The sequence below is a fragment of the Oryctolagus cuniculus genome, chromosome 3 (assembly GCF_051225735.1).
Source record: "Oryctolagus cuniculus isolate XC-2025 breed Fujian yellow rabbit chromosome 3, ASM5122573v1, whole genome shotgun sequence".
In the NCBI taxonomy this organism is placed as follows: domain Eukaryota; kingdom Metazoa; phylum Chordata; class Mammalia; order Lagomorpha; family Leporidae; genus Oryctolagus; species Oryctolagus cuniculus.
Window position 1 is genome coordinate 63,257,404 of NC_142869.1, and position 25,772 is coordinate 63,283,175.

At 40.4% G+C, this 25,772-nt stretch overlaps 1 protein-coding gene across 1 annotated transcript in view; it reads left to right on the plus strand.

Moving 5' to 3' along the window:
* The window catches only part of PDE11A (phosphodiesterase 11A), a 451,047-nt gene that overhangs the window by 271,976 nt on the left and 153,299 nt on the right, over nt 1-25,772 (plus strand). Inside the window, exon 10 of the mRNA XM_051849397.3 lies at nt 14,415-14,465. Within this exon, the coding sequence (XP_051705357.2) occupies nt 14,415-14,465 (51 nt within the window). The remainder of the gene's footprint in view (nt 1-14,414; nt 14,466-25,772) is intronic.

Sequence of the window (25,772 nt, forward strand, 5' to 3'; positions counted from 1 at the left end):
TCTGTCTCTACCTCTCTCTGTAACTCTGTCTTTCAAATAAATAAAATAAATCTTTAAAAATATATATTTATTTGTTTGAAAGGTGGAGAGAGAGAGAGAGAGAGAGATTGATTGATTCCATTTGCTGGCTCGCTTCCAAATGATCCCAATGGCCAGAGCTGGACTGATCTGAAGCCAGGAGCCAGGAGCTTCTCCTAGGTCTCCCACATGGGTGGCAGGGGCCCAAACACTTGAGCTATCTCCTGCTGCTTTACCAGGCACATTAGCAGGGAGCTGGATCAGAAGTGGAGCCGCTGGGACTTGAACCAGCACCAACATGGGATGCTGGTGTTGCGGGCAGCGACTTTACCCATTATAACACAGTGCTAGCCCAATGCAGTAAACTCTTCCATCAGCCTCCAAGTCCCACTCTGACCTGGCACCACTGCAACCCTCCCAGTTAATCTCAGGGCACCCTACCTTCCTCACACTGCTCTTTTACCATATCAAGGCTACTTTTCATTCCCTAAATGCTTTCCCTGTTTCTGGGCCCAAGTTGGTGGGCAGGGAGGTCAGATTTGATTTGAGGAAGTCAATTAGGATAATATGGTTTGGTGTGTCTTGGTCACAAATCAGACAATCAAGAATATTTATTGAAGACAGCAATATTGTGGAATAGCAGATAAACCCAGTGCCAACGATGCTGAAATCCCATATGGGTATCAGTTTGATTCCAACTGCTCTACTTACAATCCAGCTCCCTGCTTGTAGCCTGGGAAAAGTATCACACGATGGCCCGGTGTTTGGGCCCCTGCTACCCATGTGGGAGACCTGAATGAAGAAACCTAGCTCCAGGCCTTGGCCAGGCCCAGTCCAGGCTGTTATGGCCATTTGAGAGTGAACCGGCAGATGAAAGCTTGCTCGCTCGCTCTCTTTCTCTCTCACTCTCTCTCCCCTTCTCCCTCTCCCTCCCCTCCCCCTGTAACTCTCTTTCAAACAAATAAATAAATCTTCACAAGAAATCTTTATTGAGGACTTAATTTGTTCCAAGCTCTTTATTTGAATGTGCGCATGGTCTGCATCTTGATGGAACTTCTGTTTCAGCAGCAGAGACAGACATTAAGTAAGCAAACGTATAAAATAATTGTTACTAAGTCAAGAGCAAAATGCTGAAAGACAGAAGGGGGTTGGGTGGGAAGAGGGTGGAGAAGTGTCAGAAAAGTTGGTTAGGGATGGCTTCTCTAGGGAGATGGTATTTAAGCTGTGACCTGAAAAATAAAAGGAACCAGCTAGGGCATTTGTCAAAACATATCCCCGTCATTAAGCATGCATGACTGTATACAAATTATAGCTTTGAAAGGCCTGGCACATATTATTGTTGTTTTAGAAACAGCAGTAATGAAACCAAGTTGCTCAATTGATTCAAAGAATGCCATGTTCTTTCTGTTCTTAATAACAAACAAGGAAATCAAGCAAGCAAGGAGTTCATTAGAAAAACATTTTTGAAACATTAATACATTTAATAACCTACATGATTAAGAAAAACAGCTTCACTTTCAAACAATGTGAGGAGTAACGCAATTGTGGTAATAGAACACTTATTTTTAAAGTTATAAATTATAGTCCAATATGCATCTGTATAGAATCAGATTGAATCACACTAAGAATTAATCATACAACCATTTTTAATTTAAGTGTTAATGGTGGAGATCCTTTATGAGAGACTACTAAAAACTTGGGGAAATGAGAAGAATCATAACCACATGCAACTATTTCAAAGAAATTAGGCTATTTCTTTCATTTCAATAACATTGAAATGATTGAAATTAATAACTAAGCACTTCCTGAAACTTATGTAACAGAAATAAGTCAATCATTATCCTTCACTTATAATAATTTTCTCTTTTAGGTATCAAAGTGTGTTCAGTCAAAGCAGCAATATTTAATGATCATGCTGTATAATGGTGCTTGAAAAGTTCATGAAAAAAGGGAATTAAAAGATAAGTTTATTTTGATGCAAAAAGTATGAAAATCCTTCATATGTAGGGTCTTAAAATGTTCATGAATATCACCTCACCCTAACAGAACAGCTATTACTAAAAAGACAGGGAGTAGTAACAAATATTGGTGAGGATGTGGAGAAAGGAGAAACTCTTACTTGCTGTTGGTGGGGATGTAAATCAATGCATCCACTGTGGACAATAGTGTGGAAATTTTTTAAAAAACTGGAAATGGAGATGCTATATGATCTGGCAGTCCCACTGCTGTGTATATGCCCAAAAGATATAAACTGATCGTATCAAAGGGATACCTGTTCCACCATGTTTATAGCAGCACTGTTCACTGTAGCCAAAATACAGAATCAACCATCTAATTCATAATTAGATGAATGGGTAAAGAAAATGGGAGATACACACACACACACACACACACACACACAATGGAATATTAATCAGCCATAAAAACAAATGACATACTGTAATTTTGCAACAAAATTGATGGAACTGGAGGGCATCATGTTGAATGAAATCAGTTGGACACTGAGAGACAAATACCACCTATCCTCCCTTCTATGTGGGAGGTAAAATGTAAAACACAAACACAATTGAACACAGAATGTCAATAACTAGAAGCTGAGAGGAATGAGAGGGAAATATAGAGTTTGGATTAAAACAATTAAGAAAAAAATGAATGTAGTTCATTAATTTTGACAAATATGCTAATATGAGATGTTAATAATAGAGGAGGTGGGGTGAAGGGTATATGGGAACTCTTTGTATTACTACCTCACAATTTTTGATTTATAAATTTAAAAAATTTCAAAATTTGCATTATGAGAAAATTATGCATGGATTTCAAAAATTTTTACAACAAAATAAGCTTACCTTTTAATTCTACTTTTCATCCATTTTTGATATACTCTTTTATTTTAACATGTATTAAAATTAAGTAATATTTAATAAGTATATACCATGATTCATTTATTTGGAAACTCTATCTACAAAGCTGAAACACAGAAGAAAATCAGGAAACAGACAAAGTTGAATAAACTACCACTAATATATTAGAGTTCATACTCTGGGCTCATGTGCTCTGGTTTTAAACACAATTCTAATATTTACTATTTACAAACTTACTATCTGATTGCCCAACACATTGTGCCAACCATTAGAGCTTATTACGTGGTAATCCTGAGTGCATGTCAGGATGATACTTTCTCAATCCCTTGCAGTTGGATGGAACTCTTATAACTTGCTCTGGCTAGTGAAATGTGATTGGAAAATATAGTTATTTCTTATCTTCTACCAATAAGGAAGCTGAGAGTTAATTTGGCCAATGTACAGGGCTGGTGGAGCCAGGATTATGGACTCCAGGCAGCCCATTACCAAAACCCTACACCCAAAAACCAAGCTAGACTGCTTACCAGTGTGGGCATATTAAGTGGTGACAAAGTAAGAAAACAACATTATTGAATAAAGGAAAATAGTTTGCCTTAGGAATTACCATAGATAATCCATGTTGAGGTGGATTTGTTCTGAGAGGAGGAGCATGGTGGGGGCAAGAGGCGCAGAGTCACCACACAGATCCCAGGAGCCAGGTGAAAGCAGGCCAGAGGCAAGCAGCCTGCAGACTCATTTATTTCAGTTGGTACAGCAGCGTATGTAGCCAAGGCAGCCAATTTGGTCAAGGGGAGGTTTATGCCCTAACCAATCACAGCCTGTTGCCAGGCAGTTTCTGAAGCCATCCAATCACAGCCTGTTGCCAGTCAGGCTCTGTTGTCATGTGGTTTCCGAAGCCATCCAATCACAGCCTGTTGCCAGGCAGTTTCCGTTGCCAGCAGCCATCTTGGCCTGGCCTTCTCATTCCACCACAAATCTGCTTTAAGAATTACTATAGATAATCCATAAAACAATAAACCCACATAAACAAAATCAAATACTAGTACTGACCACTGTAGATGACCAAATGACAAGGTTATACTGCAAGCCAATAACAATTCAAAGGATGAAAGCTGATTTCTATGTCAGGAAAAGTATCATGGTATAAGTGACTTGTGCAATTATGTAATTTTAAACAGTGTCTTATTCAGATGGCTTTCCAAAGTGAAGGGGCTCTTAAATGATATTCACAGAAACTAATTTCATAGCAGTTTTGTGTTTCCATTTTTAAAAATTATTTATTTATTTATTTATTTATTTATTTATTTATAAGAGGCAGAGGAACAGAAAGAGCTCCTACCCACTGGTTAACTCTCCAAATGCACACATCAGCCAGGGCTGGACAAAAGCAGAATTCAGGAATCAGGAACTCAATCTGGGTCTCCCACATGAGTGGCAGATACCCAAATACTTGAGTCATCAATTCTTCCTCCCAGGATGAATATTAACTGGAATCTGGGTTAGAAGTGGAGATTCTCAAAGTCAAGGAAGCTTAAGTTGATACTTACTTAGGAAAATCTGTGAATGGCTAGGGTGGCAAGTCTCAGTTGAATGTTGGTGACCTGTTATTTGTTTTTTTGCCCTTAATTATCTGGAAGTTTTGTGGCTTAAAACACTGAGCTGTTTTATTTGCACATGATGTTATGGGCCAGGAATTCCAGAAGAACTAGGATAAGTGGTTTATCTGGTTTATGTGGTATCAGTTGGGATGCTTGGGACTAGAGGATCCCTTTCAGACTGGTGTCTTCACTCAGTCACATGTATGGCTTCGTGGTGCCCTCCACTCAGTGTTTTATCATTCGGTTTTCTCAATGAGGTCAATGAACATCATACACAGTGATTTGTGGCTATAACAGAAATTTTCAGGAACAAGGATGTAGAAGCTTCTGGTCTCTCATGCCCTAGGTTCAGCCCTACTGGCATAGCAGCACACTCATATATTATGTCATTGGTGAAGCAGTCACAGATTCCACCTGGAGTCAAGGAGAAGGTACACTGCATCTCTAATAGACTTGTCAAAGGATGTATGTTCTTCTTAATCTGTTGTAGATAATAATTTGGATGTAGTTGCACTGTTGTTATCCTCTGGCAAGTGCATTAGGTACCAGTTGTCATTTTCATCATCTTGCTAAGATGATGACTCTTTACACAACTAGAAGACACTTCAGTCAGGCCATGCCAAGTGAAATGGCTTTACATGCCTTGTGGGTTTTTTGTTTGTTGTTTTGCTAGATTAATAGTGCTGATAGCAAAAGTTCTTTATTTCTTTGGAACTCATCAGTATAAATTATTTGGAATTCTACTTCAGATCAGCTTGGCTTCAATCTTATGTCAGTTTATTTTCCAAGTGTCACCAAGTGGCACTTTGCCACCAGAGCCTTAAACATATCAGTAAATATCCATGTAGCCCTTTTCTGCCTGAGACAGTCAGTCTGGGCCCTCAAGGAGCTCTTTATGTTCTCCTCTCCACCAGTTTCTGAAATGGTCCATTTCTCATTTCAGAAGCAAATGGCTAACCAGATCCATAATAAATTAACATTCAAAATGATTGGTGTGGGATATCTGCCCTCAACTACTCAGGGCCAGTTCCTGGGATTGCAAGACAAGCAAGTGGCTGTACTCTTGAACTACATATGGCTGACAGCAAAGTTCGATACAAGGGTTCTGTTTCATAGCTCTGCTCATGGTTTTTCTTTTGAAATACAGTTAGTTGTCTTTTCCTGCTGTGCATACTTGACACAAAACCATGATATCTTTCTTCTGTCTTTCCCGAGTCTGATAATCGCTTTATCTTACTGCTTTGTTTTGTTGTGTTTTGCTAGGACCAAGTTCAATCCAAAAGTTAATTCAAGTTGGTATTGCTTTACAAATAGAGATTTATTTTAGAAACCGTAAATATTTTAAAGCTAGATCTCACCAACAAAACTGAGTCACTCATTATAACTTTGAAATATTTCCTAAGTTAATACCAACACAAAAGATAAATCTATCTGGTATAGAAATTTCCTTGTGAAAGTTTAATGTTTGTCAAGTGTTCTGTGAGTTAACTGTTTACTTTTGTATGAAAGCCTTATACAAATTTTATTTAGCTGTCAAAGAAATTAACTGGTGTGTATGTTATGACTAAACTCTCAGAACCTAACAAAGTTTCTTATAGAGGAAGAATATGAGTATAAATAATTACAGTTTGCAAATGCTTTTCTTCAAAACTATTATGACACATTCAATTAAAGCTATTTTACCTGATCAAAGATATTATTATCCAAAAATTTATGGTTACCTGGATGCTTGTTATCAAACAGAAAGCTCAGGAAATTCAAATAATGTATAAAATTAGTGTCATCTGGAATTGTGGAGGAAACTTTAACTTGTCCAAGACATTTTGACAAAGTGGTTTCAAAATATGATTAGTTTATTGTTTTATTCTTAACTATAGAAGATTGTCTGATTTTTAATCATTAGCTATGCCAAGCAATATTACATATACATATAATACACATACACACACACACATATATATATAAACAGTAAAGATTGTATTTTGTTTGTCTATGCTAAACATAATCAGGAGTTACTGCTGTTATAGTTCCTCTTACGATATCAATAATTCAGTCACAGATCTTAGGTTAGTGGGATTATTAGCACAGTTAGTTTGCTAGTACTGCTATATTATAACCAAATACCACAAACTGGGTGCCTTATAGAAGAGATATTTCTCTCCTCACAGTTATGGAGACTAGAAGTCCAATACTGAGATGTCAGAAGTCTTGGTTTCTTCAGATGCTTCTCTCATTGCTTTTAGATGGCCATCTTCTTGCTGTGTCCTTACATGGTCACTTCTTTGTGTGCCGTCCATGTCCTAATCTCTTCTCACCACAAGGACACTGCTCATTCTGGATTAGGCAGGGCCCACCCATATGACCTCATTTTACCTCAATTATCCCTGTAAAGATCCTAGCTCCAAATACAGCCACATTCTGAGGTTCTGAAGGTTAGGAATTAAGCAAATGAATTTGGAGGGGAGGGAAGCTCAGTTCATCTCATAACAATAGCATTGCTGAAAACATTCCTTACTTGAGACATTTGTTAACTTTCCAGATTAAATATTATAGAGGAAAAGTCACTGGGAGATATGGGCTGGCAGTGAAGAGAAAAACATGAGTGTCTTGTAGGATGGTTTAGCATTCTCCAGATTTACCACCAGTCTTCATAATTTAGAGCAAGTAAAAGTAGCGTGCCAGATAAAGCACAGGACATCCAGATAAATGATGTCACATTTTTAGTGTAAATATGTCCCAAATAGTACAAGTGTTTATCGCTCATCTAAAATTCCCATTAAACTGTGCATGCTGTGTTTTTTTTTTTTTTTTTTTTTTTTGCTTAACCTGGCAACCTTACTGACTCTGCTCAGTTTATGCTGACATCTAAGACATATTGTGATTTCATTGAGGAAAAGATGCCCATTCTGTTCAGTAATCATAGAAGCAATGAGCCATGTTGGAAAGAAAGAGCATCTTTTTTAAAAAGATTTATTTATTTGTTTGCAAGACAGAGATAGAGGAGAGATAAATCTTACATCCACTGGTTCACTCCCCAAATAGCCACAACAGCCAGAGCTGGGCAAGGCCAAAGTCAGGAGCCAGGAGCTTCTTCCAGGTCTCCCACGTAGGTGGCAGGGGCCCAATCACTTGGGCCATCTTCCACTGCTTTCCCAGGTGCATAAGCAGGGAGCTGGATAAGTGGAACAGCAGGACATGAACCAGTGGCCATGGGATACTGGCATTGCAGGTGGGGACTTTACCTTCTACAGTACATTGTCCCCCAGATTCTGGTTTTTTTATTTTTTTTCATATAAGATCATTTTCCTTTTTATTCTTTGCTTCACCAAGTATATTGAGTTCCAACTAAGAATCAAGCATACTCCCAAGCTTAGTTTAGACATTGATGACCAAAAGTAGACCAAGTCCGTGCCCTCATGGTGCCTATAGGTGAAGCTGGCAGTGAACCAGCTGATAAATAACTTCTGTTGAAATGATGACAGGTGTGAAGGAAAGAGTCTGTTAACCCAGAGAAGACTCTGTGTGTGTATATTTGTGTGTGTGTGTTTGTGTGTGTGTGTGAGAGAGAGAGAGAGAGAGAGAGAGAAGGGAGAGAAGGGTGGGGATGGGGTTCTCATGGCTGCTGGGAAAACTTCATGGAGATATGACATTGAACCTAATTTCTAATTTTTGAAGATGATACCAGCCAGGTGATGAGGGTGGAGGAGGCTCCAATGTAGCAAAGAAATTGGCATATAGAAGAATCAAAGAGAAGTGAGAGGGTGGCTAGAATGTGAAGAAGAGGGCACAGAAGCAGTAAGTGTGGTTGAGAGAAGGCCAGTGGCCAGGTGGTACAGGACCACTCAGGTCACTGTCTGAGACTTGATTTAATCTCAGAGACCACTGAAAGCCCTTGATGGGGTTTCAGCATGGGGATGGCATGATCTGGTTTCTGCTTTGTGGGATCCCTCTGGCTGACATATGCCAAAGAGATTGGAGGGAGCTAGAATAAAAACGGAGGGATCATTGCTGGAGACCAGGTGAAAACAATGTTGGACTGGACTTGTATAGCAATCATGATGGTGAAAAAAGGTTAAAATATGGGAGTGGAAATGATGTGTCCTTCTGAATGATTAATTGTGAGAAAATTAAGGAAGAAAATCAAGGCTAGTCTTCATATTTCTAGTTTAAACAACTGATTGCATGGAGTGCCATTTACCGAATTGGGGAAGGCTGGGAGAGAAACAGTTTGGGTGGTCTGTCAGTTTCCTATTGCTATTGTAACAAATGACCACCACTTTAGTTGATTAAAACAATACACACTTGTTATTTCACAATTTGGGGGAATCAGAGTCTAAAATGGGCTAAAATCAAGGGGTAGGCAAGGCTTTGTTTTTCTGTAGGTTCAAAGGGACAATTCATGTCCTTGCCTTTTCTGGCTTCAAGAGCACACCTGCATCCTTGACTCATGGCCCCTTCTATCTTCAGTGTTGGCAATGACTGGATAACTGGTTTCTCATGTTGCATCACCAATTCTGATTCTCCTGCCTCCTTCTTACACTTATAAAATCCCCTCAGATCATCCCATTTGTGGTATAGTCCATGTGCAGTTATGGTTACTCCTTGCTGTGTAATGTAACAGATTCACAGATTCCGTGAATTAGACATGGACATTGTGAGGGCCTTATCTGCTAACCACATGTGGGAAAATCAACACATATATTTAGACATGTCAAATTTAAGATGCTAATGATCCAATCAAGTAGCAACTAGTAACGTAGGCAGTTGGATGTATGAATTTGAAGATAAATGAAAGTTTATGACTAAATTTGGAAGTTGTTAATATGTAGGTGGTGTATAAAGCTACAGGAATAGATGATATCACTGAACAAAAGACTGACCCTAGAAAATTTCTACACTTAAAGTTAAGATAAGTGAGCCAACAAAGAAAACAGGTAAAGAATAGCCAGAGAAATAGGGTAAGAAGCAAAATAGTGTTGGTATTATGAAATGATATATCTGAGGCTGATAATTTTATAAAGAAAAAAAGGTTCATTTAGCACATAGTTGAACAGCATTTAGTGGGCATCTTCTTGGCTGTAATGAAGACCTGCTGGCTATATTACCACACAGAGATGACATCATGATGACGGGAGAGCATTGCTGAAGGGGCTAGTGTCAAGTGCGGAAGAAAGACTTGGGATATGTACCAGGTTCCCTTAGAACAATCCATTTTCACTAGAACTAATCCAGTCTCACAATATCTACATTAATCCCTTCCAAAGGCAATTCCCCCATGTCCTAATTACCTTCCACTAGACCCCACCTCTTAAAAGCTCCAGTACTGGCCGGTGCTGCGGCTCACTGGCCTAATCCTCCACCTGCGGCGCTGGCACCCCAGGTTCTAGTCCCGGTTGGGGCGCCAGATTCTGTCCTGGTTGCTCCTCTTCCAGTCCAGCTCTCTGCTGTGGCCCGGGAAGGCAGTGGAGGATGACCCAAGTGCGTGGGCCCTCCACCTGCATGGGAGACCAGGAGGAAGCACCTGGCTCTTGGCTTCGAATCGGTGCAGTGCGCCGGCCGTAGCAGCCATTTGGGGGGTGAACCAACGGAAGGAAGACCTTTCCCCCTCTCTCTCTCTCTCTCTCTCTCTCACTGTCTAACTCTGCCTGTAAAAAAAACATAAAAGAAGTTCCAGTACCTCCAAATATGCCACACTCGGGGCCCAGCTTCCAACACATGAACCTCTGGGGAGGAACAAACCACATCCAAACCATAGCAAGTATGGAGCCATGAAAGCCAAGTGAAGAACTTGTCAAAACAGGAGGAGCAGTCCACTTGGTTCAGTTTTGCTACAAAAGGCATTGCAGATTTGTCACTGGATTTTGTAAAAAAGAAAAAGAACCTTGACATAAGCTGTTTCAGTGGAATGATGAGAGCAGAACCAAAAATGATCAAGATTGAATAGTAAAGAGGACATGATCAATGATGAAGTCCTGTGTGACCTCAATAGCATGTGTAGGAGCTTGTTAAAATTAGTGAGCAATCACATTTGATCAGTCTTTTCAACAAGAAGAAGCTGGGCACAAAGCAAAATCACTAATGCATATTTATATCTAGTCAGAATCGCACAGTGGCTAATTTGATAGCATGAAAGGAGTACAGATGTTACCAGGTTCTCATGGTTGTGCTCTGTGAATAAAGCAAACGCTGGAGGTAAACTGGGGCAGTAAGGCACCATCACCTTGCTGAATGCATCTTAGGAAATGCTTTAGGACCAAGAAATGCCTGGGAAGAGAAAATTAAAGTATTATTTAGCAAGAGTCAGAGATCTCCTTGTCTTAAGGAATCTGCTCCTCAAGCATATTCATTTTTCCAGCTATTCTTTGAGGGGACAGTGCTACCATCCTCCCAGACTGTGATTTTCCAAAAGGGCACATTCCTGCAGAACAATGTACTCTTATTAGCTGGTGATGACTCATCTGTCCTCATCCCCATGAGGCTAGTGATCCAGAGATTATTCAGCCAGGCCACACTTCTACTCCCTGCTCCCTTCCTGGTTCTGAGTCCTACAAAAAAGAAACAGGAACTCACAGAAGAAAATTCAAACACTAAAACCAGGGATGGGTATTTGGCGTAGCAGTTAAGATACCACTTGGAAATGTATATCCTATATCAGAGTGCCTGGGTTCAAGTCCCAGCTCTGCTTCCAATTCCAGCATCCTGCTAATGCACACCTTCCGAGGCATTTCAGGTAGTTAGGTTCCTGCCATGCACCTGGGACACCTGGATTTAGTTTCTGACTCTTGACTTTGGCCTAGTGCAATCCTGGCACTTGGGGGCATTTGGGTAGTGAACCACCAGATGGGAGATCTCTCTGTCTCCCCCACCAGGACCCAGATCTGTCTGTCTTTCAACTAAATAAGTCATTTTTAAAAGACAAAATCAAAACTCCTTTAACATTAACTTTGTATAGTTAGATAGGATGAATAGATTCCTAAACACTGAATAAATGAGGCAGCAGAGAGGCTTAAATCCTCAGGATAAACTCCCCAGGGCTTTGACTCCAAGCTATAGAAATCAAAAGCAACCAAGGCATTTGTTTTCATTAGGCCTTAATCTTACACTATATATATGGATTTAATTTCTGACTAATCATACACTTAAAAACAAAAGAGAAAACTTTCAGATTTCAATCTTCTAGAAAACAGCATAAGATATGTATTTATAATTTGGAGATAGGGAAAATTTCATAGAAATGGTACATGAAGCAAAAGCAATTTTAAAAATTGACAAATTAGGGGCCAGCGTTTTGGGATAGTGGATAAAGCTGCCTCCTGCGACACTGGCACGCCTATGGGTCCCAGTTTGAGTCCCAACTGCTCCACTTCTGATCCATCTCCCTGCTGATCTGCCTGGGAAAGCAGCGGAAGGGGCAAGATCGTCCAGGTCCTTGAGCCCCTGCCACCCATGTAGGAGACTCAAAAGAAGCTCCTGGATCCTGGCTTCAGATTGGACCCCCGTCCATTGCAGTCATCTGGGGAGTGATCCAGTGGATGCAAGGTCTCTCTCTCTCTCTCTCTCTCTCTCTTTGTAACCCTGCCTTTCAAATAAATAAATCTTTTTTAAAAATGGCAAATATTTCATCAAACTTAAAACCTCTGTTTGTTAAGATACGTTAAAAGATGAAATATAAGCAAGCTACAAACTGGGATGTAGTATTTATGAAATAGACATTTGTCAAAGGACTTGAATCCAAAATATACAAAGAACTCCTACAACTTAGTAATAAGCAAAAGAAACTTATTTTGAATGTGAAGAATGTCTTAATCCATAATAACTACGTGCTTCATTGATTCAAATTGATTTCAATTTAGTAGAGTTAATGGCTTTTTAAAATAATAAAGGACATGGGAAAAGTTGAATTAAACCAGGGGGAGCAGAATGAGGGACAAAGGGTCCTTCACATATTAGAAACCTGGCTAAGCCTTACCTGGTGGCAGAGATTTTGAATTGTAGCTTCAGTTTTTGTGGAATTTTTTAAGAGGTGCATGATTTAGGTAGATTTTGTTGGTGTGTTTTTTTTACTAACACCAACTATATGTGATTATGGACCACAGTGTGACAATCAATACATGTATACAGTGTGTACTAGTCTAATCAGGATAGACAACATTTCCTCTTCCTTGACATTACTTTATTATTAGAGCTCTGGACCTCCCCTACTGCACATGCTCATAAAATACATAATAGATTATTTTGAACTATAGTCATGCAACTATGCCTTGTAAAACAGGAGCTTATTCCTTCAATATAACTCTGATTGGATAGCCATTATCCAAACTGTATCACCCCTACCCACCCCTCCCAGCCTCCAGGAATCACTCTTCAAATTTGTTTTAAGGACAATAAAGATATATTTTGAATATTGGATCTGAAAAAAGAGACTTGTAAACAGTAAGAAATTCTAAGAATATGACAGCCAAATTAAAGTTTACCAAATTAAAGTTTAACTCCTTTTAGTTATGTTTGTATTGAAAATACTTTTTAATAATAAGAAAAATGAATATAATAATATGATGACATGAGACTCTGCCAAATATTTTTATGATATAATTTTAATTGACTATCAGTACAATAAGTGTAAGTTGATTATTTTTGTGCCAGGTATTAAACATGTTTTATTGCATTTAATGTTCCTAAGAACTCTGTTAAGTACAGACCCAACCTATAGAAATCCCCATTTCCAAGTAGAAAAATCTCATCATTCTTAACAACCAAATCTCAAAGAACATACTTATCTCTTTGTACAACATTTTTGTGAGTCCCTTTCCAAAGATAAAAAAAATTGTTGAGAAAACTATGGAAAAAAATAGTCAATGAGGAAAGTGTTTACAAATGGAAAACGATATCACTTAATTCAAAGAAACGTTTTGTTAACAATTATATTAATTATGATAATAAAATTGTTATAAACAATTTATAACCTAACCTATAATGTTTGTTTTATATAGACTTATGAATTTTTCCTGTAATTCAGTTCAGTTTTAGGAAGTTGCCGATCTTCCAGTGCAGTATAATCTTTTCCGATTAAAACTGTGGAAAACAGGCCTCCTATCAGTGTCTCAGTGGACCGTCTGATTTTCAGGGACAGATTACTGTGTGAGGTGTCTGTGGATTACTGTTATTATGCCATCTTACAAATGAGGACCAAGGAAATTACTCCCAGGGCTCTGCAGGGCAGGAGCCCTGCCAGCCCAACTCAAAAAACTGTGTTCGAACACCAGGGACAGTGCTGGTGCATGTCCTAAGTCAGCATTTCTTAAAGTTCTTGGCCGATATGTTATTAGGTGATGCATTACTAGATTACTAGTCTACATAAAAGGGAGTTCAAATCTAATTAGGTATAGGAAATGCTGATTTTAACATGATAAAACACGTTACTTTACTTTCAGAGCTGAACTGACTCTCTGAGGTTGGTAGGTGAAAAGGGATTTAGCACTTCCTAAGCTTATTTGTTTGAGATTTGTCTAGATTAAGAATGGATCTGGTATTAATACGCCTGTGCATATGTGTGTACGTGTGCCTTAACTGGCTTAAGCAAATGTATTTATTTGCCCCAAGGTTGGGGGCCTTTCTCTTTCCCTTTCTGCTCTACCATCCACACCCAGCTGCATTTACACCCCAGATTGTCCCCTCACAGACACCAGATTTTTACAGCTTTACAGCTACGTTCTAGGGAGGAGGAAAAAGGAAAAGAAAGAAACATATAAAAGCATATAAAATAACCGTTAATAAATGATCTGTGTCATAGACTATTAGAAATTTCTTGCCATATGTTAAGATCCACCATTGTATCAAGGCCATATACATAAGCAAAGCTTATTCTTAAGCCAGTAGAATTTCAGAAAATATCATCAAGTCTAGTTTTTGAAGTTCTTTTTCTTTTCTTCTGAATCAGGTGCTATCATACCATGCGACATGTTCAAAAGCTGAAGTTGACAAGTTCAAGGTAAGAAAAGAAATATTTGCCCTATTGGTGCATAAAATTAGAGTTGCCCTGGCCCCTCTGCCCTTTTTTGACTTCCCTCTATAGAATTAGTCATTGTCATTGAGAGTTGGCAAAGGTGCATTTGGATATTTCAGTTTTAGAGAGGAAGAGGCAGTGGCCCTGTTATGATCAAATAAATGAGTATTTCTTCCCATTTGTTAAATACGCAGGAGGATTTCAGAAAAAAAAAATGTGTGAATTGGTGAGAATTGAGACACCTGGTTTTGGTGTGGGTTTTATCTCTAACTGGCACTCAAGGTGACTGACTCCCTCCAAGCTTCAACATCCAATGAGTCTGTGTGAATAAATTTTTGATATTCCTTTTCTCCTTGGTCACCACCATTCTTTTAATTGCATTTCAGCATTCTTGCTTGTCTCCCTATTCTCCCATCAGGAAGTTTTTAGCCATGGTCAAAAACCAGGAAAGTAGGAAAAAAAAAAAGTAGGCCTTCGTCAAGTAGGTCTTCCTTTTTGAAAGCTTTGGTGGCTGCATTTTTAAGCTTCTAAAGAGATTCAGGGAATTAGCAGGAAAAAGAAAAGGATTATATTTTATATTGTAATATTAGTATATAATATCACTCGGTGGTGGCTGTTCTCCCAAGCATCTCATTTGCATGTAAATGCATTCAGTTTCCCGGGGGAGAAAAAAGGCATAGAAACCTTTGAACCTAATAATTGAATGAGGCCATGAAAACTAAGTCACATGAACAATGAAAGGCAACAAAGGAAAATCCCAAACATCGAGAAGGGCTAGGAGGACTCCTCAGAAGGGCAAGAAGCAGCGTATCCACCATGGACATGTGATGAGCTGCTTGGGAGCCAGCTCTGGGGACGTGGATTTTTGTTGAGAGAGAGATGCATAGGGAAAAGACCTGTCATGTAACCCAGATCAAAAGGAGCAACTTGGTGCTAGCCAGAGATGACAGCTGACAGCAGAGGAAGGAGAAGAGCAACCCAAACCCCAGCAGTCAGAACACATGTGTTGTGGAGGCTGACATCCTGCCTATCAACTAGAATGTGCGCTCCCTTGGGGCAGGATTTTTAGTATGTTTTGTTTACTGCTCCATCTCTACTGCCTCTTTTGGTTCTAGGAATATAGTAACATTCAAGAAATATTTGGGGACCAGCATTGTGGTAGAGCGTGTCGAGCCACCACTTGGGATGCTTGCATCCCCTAGCAGAAGGTCTCAGATCCAGTCCTACCTCTGTTTCCAATCCAGCTTCCTGCTAGTGCACCTGGGAGGCAGCTGCTGACAGCCCAAGTACTTGGGTTCCTGTCACCCATGTGGTAGACCAAAGGGAGTTTCTACCAGCCCTGGTTGTTGCAGGCATTTGGGGAGTAAGCCAGAGGATGGAAAAATCTCTTCTTGTCTTTCTGCCTTTCAAATAAATATAAATTAATAAACTGTAAGAAAAAAAAAAGGAAGGGAAAGGGTAGATGAGGAGAAAAATAGCAAAGCTCTCAATGGTAAATGCGATTGCCAGAGCTGCTTAATGTGGCCTAACCAGAGCCATCACATGCCAGACTCTATTCCTGTCTGCTTTCTGAAGGTTACTGACCTACACACAAGCTTAATTCTTTGCTTAGAGGAAGGAAAATCCCATTATCCTAGAATGTGCTATGTTTTTTCTATTGTTAGCTCAACCAACATCTAAAAATATGAATTATTTAAATTTGAGAATGGAGGGTTATTTCATCTTAAAATTTTATCAAGATTATTAACTGATTTATTCTGGGTTTTAACCTAAAAGATATTAGCTAGTATCATATTAGAATGTAATTGAGATATAGTACATACTTTTAACCAAATGGCTTTTTCTTGGTATATAAAGTAAATAAAACATTATCATAATTGGTAGATGATGTCTGTTGTAGCTGTGGCAATAACATTAAAATGTAGTGGGCTTAAAATAATCCTGCATATAGACAGTGAAAAACATTTATTGAAATTCCAGACTGGAGTGTGTGTGATGGCTGTTTCCTAACATTATAGCTAAATACCAGTGAATAAATGCTTCATTTTAACCAATATATATAGACAAATCATGTTTGCATTCAACTATATTGTAATCCTCTGCTACCTGCTTGCAGTAATTTTTTTAAACACGGATAGTAAACGAAAAAGAATTTTTAATGTGTGTGGTGATTTGAAATCTGGATCATAATTACCCATGAGATTTCACAGGTTAAAGGATGCTGAGTCCCAGTGTATTGGGTTATACTCAATATGTATAATATATAATATATAATCAAGGATTCGGAGATTAAGCCAGAATCAGGACAGAAGTTGTTTTCATCATTTAGTGCTGAAAAAACTCTGGAGGTCAAATATATATGTACATAATGCAGACCATAGTGGAAGTACAAGCTGCACCACATCTGGGGTGCAGAAATGCCTGGGAGACCTGCGAGATGTGTTTACTTACACGAGGGACTCAGAGGGCTTCTGAGCAAATATCTGGGTGATTCCAAGGTTCAACATGAGATTTGTCCCTTGGATTTGTGTCTTACCTCTGCCTCCCATGGATTCATATTCTCAGCTGAGATCATGAGTGGATACAAAAGGCATGGACTTAAGTAGAGTTTCAGTGCATTAGCATTAAATGCTCCGGGTAACACAAGAGGCTGGAGTGTCTGCTCCTCACAGCTGAAGTCAGCGGCCCAATGGAAGGAAGTATCACTATGGACCAGAGGAAAGGCATTCTCCTACCAGCATGACCAGCAGAAGCTGAAAGAGCAGGCTGAGTAGTCGTATTTTAAAGATAGTTAAGGCATACCTGTGGACCCCCATAAATAAGTAGGAGAGGTGGGGATCTTATGATATTGGAGAATGTGATATGTACCATTAATTACTCTTAATTTACTACCATTGGTACTCCTAGGCAGCATGGCCTAAAGAAATGTAGGGACTCTTTAATAGCTATTCATACTGGGATCAGATGTTTGGTGTTAAGACACCTCTTGGGATGCCCACATCCCATATCAGAGTAACTGAGTTTAAGTCCTGGCCCTGCTTCTGATTCATTTCCCACTAATGTGCACCCTGGGAGGTACCACAGGACGGCTCAAATACTTGGATCCCTGCCACTCACATGGGAGACTCGGATTGAGTTCTGTGCTCCGGCTTCAGCCTGTGGAGTGAAGCAGTAGAGGGAACAACCTCTCTTTGTTCATCCCTCTTTTTCTGGGCCTTTCAAATATATTTTTAAACAGAAAAATTAACCATTAATGCTAGGATAATACCACCTTACTCTTCCTCATATCTGGTTGATTTCTTTCTGTATTCTAAGATGAGTTGGGAGGGTCTTATTTGGGTTTTTGTTTGGTTTTGTTCTGATAACCCCATTTTTCCTGTTGGGAAAAATCTCAGTGGATGTGTGGTGGTGGGTAGGAATAGGATTAGAGTATACTTTCTAAAAGTATCCCTGGCTAGCTGCGCGGCTCAGTAGGCTAATCCTCCACCTGCGGCGCCGGCACCCCAGGTTCTAGTCCCGGTTGCGGCGCCGGATTCTGTCCCGGGTGCTCCTCTTCCAGTCCAGCTCTCTGCTGTGGCCCGGCAGGGCAGTGGAGGATGGCCCAGGTCCTTGGACCTTGCACTCGCGTGGGAGACCAGGAGGAAGCACCTGGCTCCTGGCTTTGGATCAGCACGGTGTGCTGGCCGCAGCAGCCATTGGAGGGTGAACCAACGGAAGGAAGACCTTTCTCTCTGTCTCTCTCTCTCTCTCACTGTCTAACTCTGCCTGTCAAAAAAAAAAAAAAAAAGTATCCCTGGAGTGTCTGGCCAGAATAAGGGTAAAACATCAAATTGCTCACCTAAGAATGTCAAAATTTGGGCTTATTTTTCTTGATTCTGATATATAATTTATATTTCAGGAAAACTGTCATTTTTGTGAAATCATTTATACACAAAAATATCACAGAACTTCCTAGAGCTAATGAATTAACAATTTTTAAATCCTGAGTTGAATTAAATGTTAATAAATTGTTTTTATGAGTTGATTGCCCAGGGTATCAAATAAACAAACCAGTATCTATGGTTTTACCGATCTTCCATGAACTTGAAATAAGAAAGTTGTATATAGAAAATGTATGCGTATTTTAGTGCCTATTTATCTCTCTTCAGCTCTGTGCTAACAGGAATAATGTATAAAGACCATATTGACAATTAGATCTCTTTGAAGAAGGCTGGTTTAAATGCTTTTAATAATGTGAAGATGCCAGCTGTGATAACATAAGAAAATGAGCTTAGTACACCAATTATATGCTCCTGTAATTTTATGTCCTTTCCTTAGATTCCGAAGTGGTGGACAAGCCAAACAGTTATCACTATGTACAGCCAGTTTACCAATTAAAATCAACTCATGGACATTCTTCTGTTATATTACCATCTTCTATCATCACCCCTTCAATTCAGAACTGCATGGGTTACAGCTGCAATCAAAGAGGGACTCATTTACAGCATCGTAACTGCCTCAGTAATTAAAGGCCAATAACTCATGTTGGGTGTTTCGGTTAGGTCTGCCTCTTACATAGTTCAAGTTTTCCATGTTAATTCCTGGTCCACAAATTAATATCCTGATACAGTAAATAAAATGGAATGGTACTCCATGTGTCATTCACAGACCAAAATTAGAATGGTTGCATCGAAAACAGGATCTTATAATCTCTGCAATCCAAGCAATGGAGTGTGATTTACTAGACTTCAAAACAAATTTAGATTTGAGAAAGCACGTTGATCCTTGCTTGTCCAGTGTGTACAATGAGAAGCTTCAGCCCTCAGGACAGCCTGTCTAGTCTGCCTTGGTGGCTCAAGTGTTGCAAATGCTTTTTCGTGACTGATCCTCCAGGGGGCGCTCCTTTAGTAACCTAGCGGAAGGGCACTTACTAGCCGCCGCTCTGCCCACGTTATTTGCCGAGCGTGGAAAAGCCATGCTTGTGCAGAGGGAGAATGCACTATATAGAAGGGTAACTCCATGACTTTTAACAAAATTAAGACAACACAGACTGCGCGGGAGACAGGAGGTAGAGCAGGACATTGTGGAAGGCTGCCAGTCAGAGGCCCGGAATCTCATGTTCCCTCGTTAATCAGTAGGGGGCAACCCCACAACCCAGGTGTGTGTGTGTGTGTGTGTGTGGCCCAGGGCCTCCAGGTGCCACATAGGCAACGGGACTTTTCTCTTGTCTCTCTACAGTCTCACTGCCCTCCTGAAACGCTACCTTCTGAAATATCAACAACTGCATTCCCACTTCTAAAGCTGTTGTTTAAAGATGGCCTTGCAGCAGTATAAATGGAATTGGGGTATCATCTTAAACCTAACCTATTCTATCTTACTCCCTTAAATTAGGGGGGGTTGTTTTAACTTTAGTATTTATTCCAAGTTTAATATGTGAGTTTTTTTTTTTTTTATCATCAGGGAAAGTTATTGAATCTCCCCCAGGAAATTGACTGCAGAGGAAACAGCTGCATCAGCAGCCAAAAGGGCATCTTCTGCTCACAGGCAGCAGACAGGGCCCCGCGGCTTGCACAGCTCAGGACGCATCCATAAATATGCGGAGCAATTGGTGTCCCCATGTCTAGTCCCCCTTATGACTTGTGTCTTAATCAAATGCCACATCAGAAAAAGAATGGTGGTACTTTGTCACTCTTGAGTACTGAAGGTTCTGGAGAGGGGGAGCACGGTGCAAGCCCAGTGGCCTTTCATACTGCTGAGTGAGGCAGCTGCCGACTGAGGACCCTTCCAGGACCCACCTGACCAAAATCTATCCAGCTGTGACCCTGCCCTCCTCGCAGATCAGCTTAAACGACCACTATTTGTCACTTCTTGCCATATGGAAACAAAATGAAGATGCTGTCTCAGAAGGTCACAGTGAATGTCTCCTTCCCTGGGAGGAAGAGTGCATCCCGAGGGCTTTCTCTCATCTCCTACCCCGCTGCCTGAGTTAGCACAGCGACATTCACTGCTTTCCGTAAGTGCCACACTTGAAGGCCCAGAGAATATGAACCCTATGAACCCGAGGCAGAGAGAGAAAGGGCAGTTGAGTTTGGCTGGCAGAGCTTAACTAAAAGAGCAGTGAGGAGTCCTGAAGGCCCAATGGAGCATAATCGTGTGGCCCCGTGAGACTCCTGACCGCTGATCTGGGAAGGGAACTGTCAAGGCTGAAGGTGTCAGCACCTTCCAGAATACTGTGGCATCTGGGACTGTATCATTCCCTTCTTTCTGGTGTCCCTCTCATGAGAGCCATCTGTAACTGTAGAGGCTGAGCTGGCTGGTGAAGAATGGGGAGCCCCTCACTTTGGTGGTGGGGCTCGGTTCAGCAATCATGATGACGGACTTTCTGTTGAGAGTACACAGAAGCTACAACCTTGGACTGCCGTGCTGCCCTCCCCCTCCTTCTCTAGATGCACGCCTGGGGTTTAACTGGACAGTTACCCTCACCCCCACACGCTGTCCCCTGCATCCTGCCTTCAAAATATCCCTTCTGCTCTGACAGCTGCCGTTAGTTCAGATCTTCGCTCTCTCCCAAGCAGACACTGCTCTCCTGGCTGATCTCCCTGCCTCCCTCTCTGACCCTCTCTCAAACCCTTTCTGTACACAGCTTATAGGTGAACAGTCCCCTTTCGTTGGGACTTCTTGCTTGCAAAGCTTCACATCTGTAAACATCTAGGATCCATCCATTCGGATTCCTTAATTGGACATTAAAGTACTGTGAACTTTAACCTCCAGTTCACTTTTCCACCCTGTTTCCTCTGCTCTCTTACTGGTAATGTTAGTTTGATGTTTTCTGCCTTCTACCTACCTTTTCGTGTTGTTTCCATCCCTCTCCTTATCTCTGCTTATTTAAAGTCATAGCACCTGACCTGGGCCTGCTCAGTGGCTTCCTCTCTCCAGGAGTTCTGGCTGTCCTGCAGACAAAAGTGGCCTCATTTGCCATTCTTTTCATCACACTACCTCACAATGTAAATCTTGGTTCACCTGTCTAGCCAAATGGTTAAATCAGGACCATTGTTATGGGAGAATCCCTGTCTTGCTCATTTTTAGAACCCTTATATCACTTAAAGCCATCCCTGGCACCTGGGCACCTGGGTACCTAGGTAAAGATTCCTACCTGATAACCAAATTCATTGAAACATTTGCCATTTTTATAGCAGAGGAAATTATAATGCATCAGTCAGATATTGAAGCGGGGACTTATAGCAAGGCAAATGAGTAAAATGTTGTCTTCATCCTTGCTTTATGTTGTTTAGATCTCTTGTTTTATGTTCTTTGTTTCTAGTTTCCTGGTTTTCCTGTGCCACCTAAACTATATGAAATTAAAGGGATTATTTTCTTTGTCTAGGATGAGCCCTGACCCTATTCTCTGTAGCATGGTCTGTCTTCCATGCTATAGGCAAAAGCCCTTTGCTCTTAGTTCATAGTTGACTCCACAATTTCTTTACTGTTAATAATATTGTTCACTCATCACTCATGTATCCTGCTACCACCACTCTGCTAAAAAAAATATCTTTTATTTTCTTGACCCTCAAAATGCCAAATACTTTTTTATTTGTATTCATACTTACTTTTTGTATAGTTCTGTGTTCTGTGTCTCCTATTTTTAAAACAACATTTTAAAAGACTTTCCTACATATTAATTTATTTTAAAGCAAGAAGAGAGGGAGATGGATCTTGAATCTGCAGGTTCCCTCCCCAAATGCCTACAATAGCCAGGCCACGACAAATCCAGGAGTAAAGAACCCTATACAGGTATTCCATTTGGTGGCAGGAATCCAAGTTCTTGGGCCATCATCTGTGCCTCCCTGGCACTATTAGCAGGAAGCTAGATTGGAAGTGGAGGTGGGACTCAATTCCAGGCACTGAAATATGGAATGCGGGAGTCCTAAGCAGCAACTTAACTGCTGCACCACAACACCTGTTCCTGTCCTATTTTTGAAATTGAACACTAGCTCAGCAGATCTTCATGTTTCTTCTCAGTTGGAAATGGATCCTTTCAGATTCTTAAAATGTTTGTGAATCATGATGCTGTTGGTCCCAAGGTACCATAAAAATGCAAAGGTAGTAGAGAACCTGACCTAAGACATTCTGCAATCTCAGTAACCAGAGCTACCTATTTAACAATCTTTGTAAGACAAGAGCAAGTAAATGTGTAAATAGACAAAGCAGCCACCAGACCTCTTAGTTCTATTAAAATTTTAGAGCTTCAGGTTTCCTCATCTGCAAAACAAAGCCCTTTCCTGCCATAAAATACTTTAATTTAATGAGCTTATAAAATTTATCTCTAGGAGGGAGGGAAGAATAAAACACAAAGCAACATAAATGTTGACAAAACATCTTGGGGGGTTTATGATTTTTGTGTACTTAAAGATTTGAATTTAAGGCCTGTTTAAGAATTTGAGTGTTTGGTGGAAAATGTGGTTCAGCTTCACTTAATTATATAGTGTAAGTAATTTCTAAAGCCCTTATGGCTTTTTATATTATATTTGAAGGATAATGTAGTTAATGCAGTAGCCCTTATGAGGAAGATAAGAAATTATTTGAGGTAAAACAAGAGTCTTTAATCTCATCTATATAAAACTATATACTGCATAACCTCTAAATATTTAAATAATAGTGTTTTAAATGATAAGCATTATATAAAAATGTCTTCATATCCATTAACTCACTTAAGCTTCACAACTTCTTGGTGAAGGCAGGGTTGGCATTGCTGCATTACATGAGACAACAGAGAGTCAAAAAACCAGCAAGAAAAATGAACCTGTCAGCTTTGATTTTTCCCTCTCCCGTGTTTTGACCTTGAAGACAATGCTGCTCTTCAAGTGGTTGAGTAGAAAAATAGAAGCAATGTCATGGAATCTTATCCTTAAAATCATTTCTTTTGATTCACCTGTTATTCTTGGCGCCCTACTGGCATTCTGAGAGTTTGAGTGCCAATTAAGTATGAATGGTGATGATGTCTAAGAAAGAGAATTTATGGCTAAACTGTACACGGATATTTCAAAAAGACTGTTCATGGTGCTCTTTGGATAGTTAGTATATAATGCTGTTTTATCAGAAACCTCTTTTTGTTCTGTGGCTGTGCCATACATGTGACTTCTTGCCTTGGGGTTTCAACTGCATAGAAACCTAAGGAAATTGGAAACAGCCAACATTACGGAACATTGCATCATTCTTAGCAAGAGGGCATATGATCTATTATTCCGACATCTCACCTGTCTCCCTTACAGTCTGATTGGCTGTCTAGGTCTATAGAAATCTCTCAACATCTGGAAAACTCAGAAGAAGAGCAGTCCCACTTTATTATCCTGTGCTCTCCAGGCCTGCCAAGTACCTTGTAAGAAAGATACCAAGGATATGAGATTGTGAACACCAATGTAATGATAAAGCACTTGTCAGGAGATAAAGTTTAAGGCATTAGAACTTATGAACTGGAGATTGGGGAAAGATAGGGAGTGAAGAATGTGGGGCTGGGTTTATATTTGGGTAATATTTCCTATAGTGATACCTGATTTAGAGACATCATGGATGGTAATCGCCTTATCTGAAATATGATGAAAAATCACAAGACGCTCGAGGTAAATTTTAAGAATTTTTTCTGAGTTGTTCTTCTGAATTAACTCTTGATACCGGCTCAATTTTTGTGAGTGTACGCAAGCATGTGTGTGTAAATACTTGCTTCGACTTAAAGGGATAGTCATAGGATTTGGCCTTTCAACTCTGGCTTCAGAAAAGGATCTTGTCACAGCCCCAGAGATAAGAGAATGGGAAAGCTGTGGGAAAACAGGGTCTGAGATGAAACACTTTGGCCACTGGGTGCCATCCTTGCTCCACGTAAGGATTTACTGAACCATGTTTTTAGGGAAATGGTTAAAAAAAAAAAACAGTCATTTCAAAGTAATTTTGAGATATCATAATGTTTGTGCATGTGCATGACCTGGAATATGTTAGTGGCGCAGGTAGCTTATGCATTTGCCCAGGAGCGAGGCGGAAAGGACTGGGGAACTCTCCCCTATCGGTTCAGTCTGACGAACAAAGCTGAGAGCGAGGCCCTGGATGGAGCTGGCTCTATCCCGGTGCAGGTGGCAGGGGAGGCAGCAGGGAGGGGCTGGGAAATGTGCATGAGGAGGCATGGTAGGTATCCAGAGGTCAGCAGGTCCAAGGCTCCATTAATTATTTTCATTGTTGTGTCACCACAGCATGCTTGCAGCAGCAGGACTTGAACCAGCTGTCTGTGTGGCCTACTCTGCCCCTTCAAATGCATTCCTTTCATTACCAGAGCTGGGGGAGTTGTTAAGCATTTCTTTTTCTTCCCCTTCCCGGGAATGCTGCGTGCTGGTGGAATGGTAACTCTGTTGGGGATGCTTTTTGCTTCCCTAGATGCAATTCCTGGTGTTTACAAAAACACCACTTAAGTCCACCAACCAAAATATCCCTAGTCAATGACACAATATCTGTGCAGATTTTGTTCTGTTTGGATTTGATGCTTATGTGCATAAAACCAAGGAATCAAATTCAGCATTATGAACAAGAACAGCCACAGAGAATATTCTAAGACTGTCATGTAAAGCAGGTGGGTGTTTCCAGTTCTCAAACATTTGGTTGGAACTAAGAGGAATTAGGCTGTGAACAAGTAAGAATTTGAATAAAAATTGAAAATCTGTTACAGTCCCACTGTAACCAAAAACTCAACAGTCCTTTCTACAATACCACATTGTGGAACGGATCTATACTCAACAGAGATTTTACTTCTGACCTTCAGGTGGGGGCCACGGTAGCTGGCCTTATAGTTGCCCCAGAAAGGGCCGCACCCACAGGTACTGCTTGCAGCACCCCGTAATCAAATCCACACATCCAAGAAAGGAAAAAGTATGAAAGGGGCCAGTGAGAACTTAGAAACAGGCTTTTCTCAACCTACACAAGGATGAGGGACTTAAGTACTGTTCTGGTGTTAAGCACCTACAGGTGGAGGGACTTTAAAATACATTTCCCGGGCTTACTATAGGATAACATGACACCGACCGTTATATACTTTCCAATATTGCCGTTCACTAAGACTGATGCCATTATAGCTGCAGCATTCTTGCTGATTCAAAGTGTTTTTGTAGCTCGTATTTCATTGCCTGTTCAGAGCCAGCCCCTGGAAGAGGTGCTGGTGGCTGTGCCCCTCTTACATATCAGGCAGCTAAGAGACAAGGCAGCTGCCACTTTGCAGGCTGCAGCTCTTCCTGCAGAGTCCTGTTCATGGACTCTGTGCCTCAGTCTGGGCTCAGT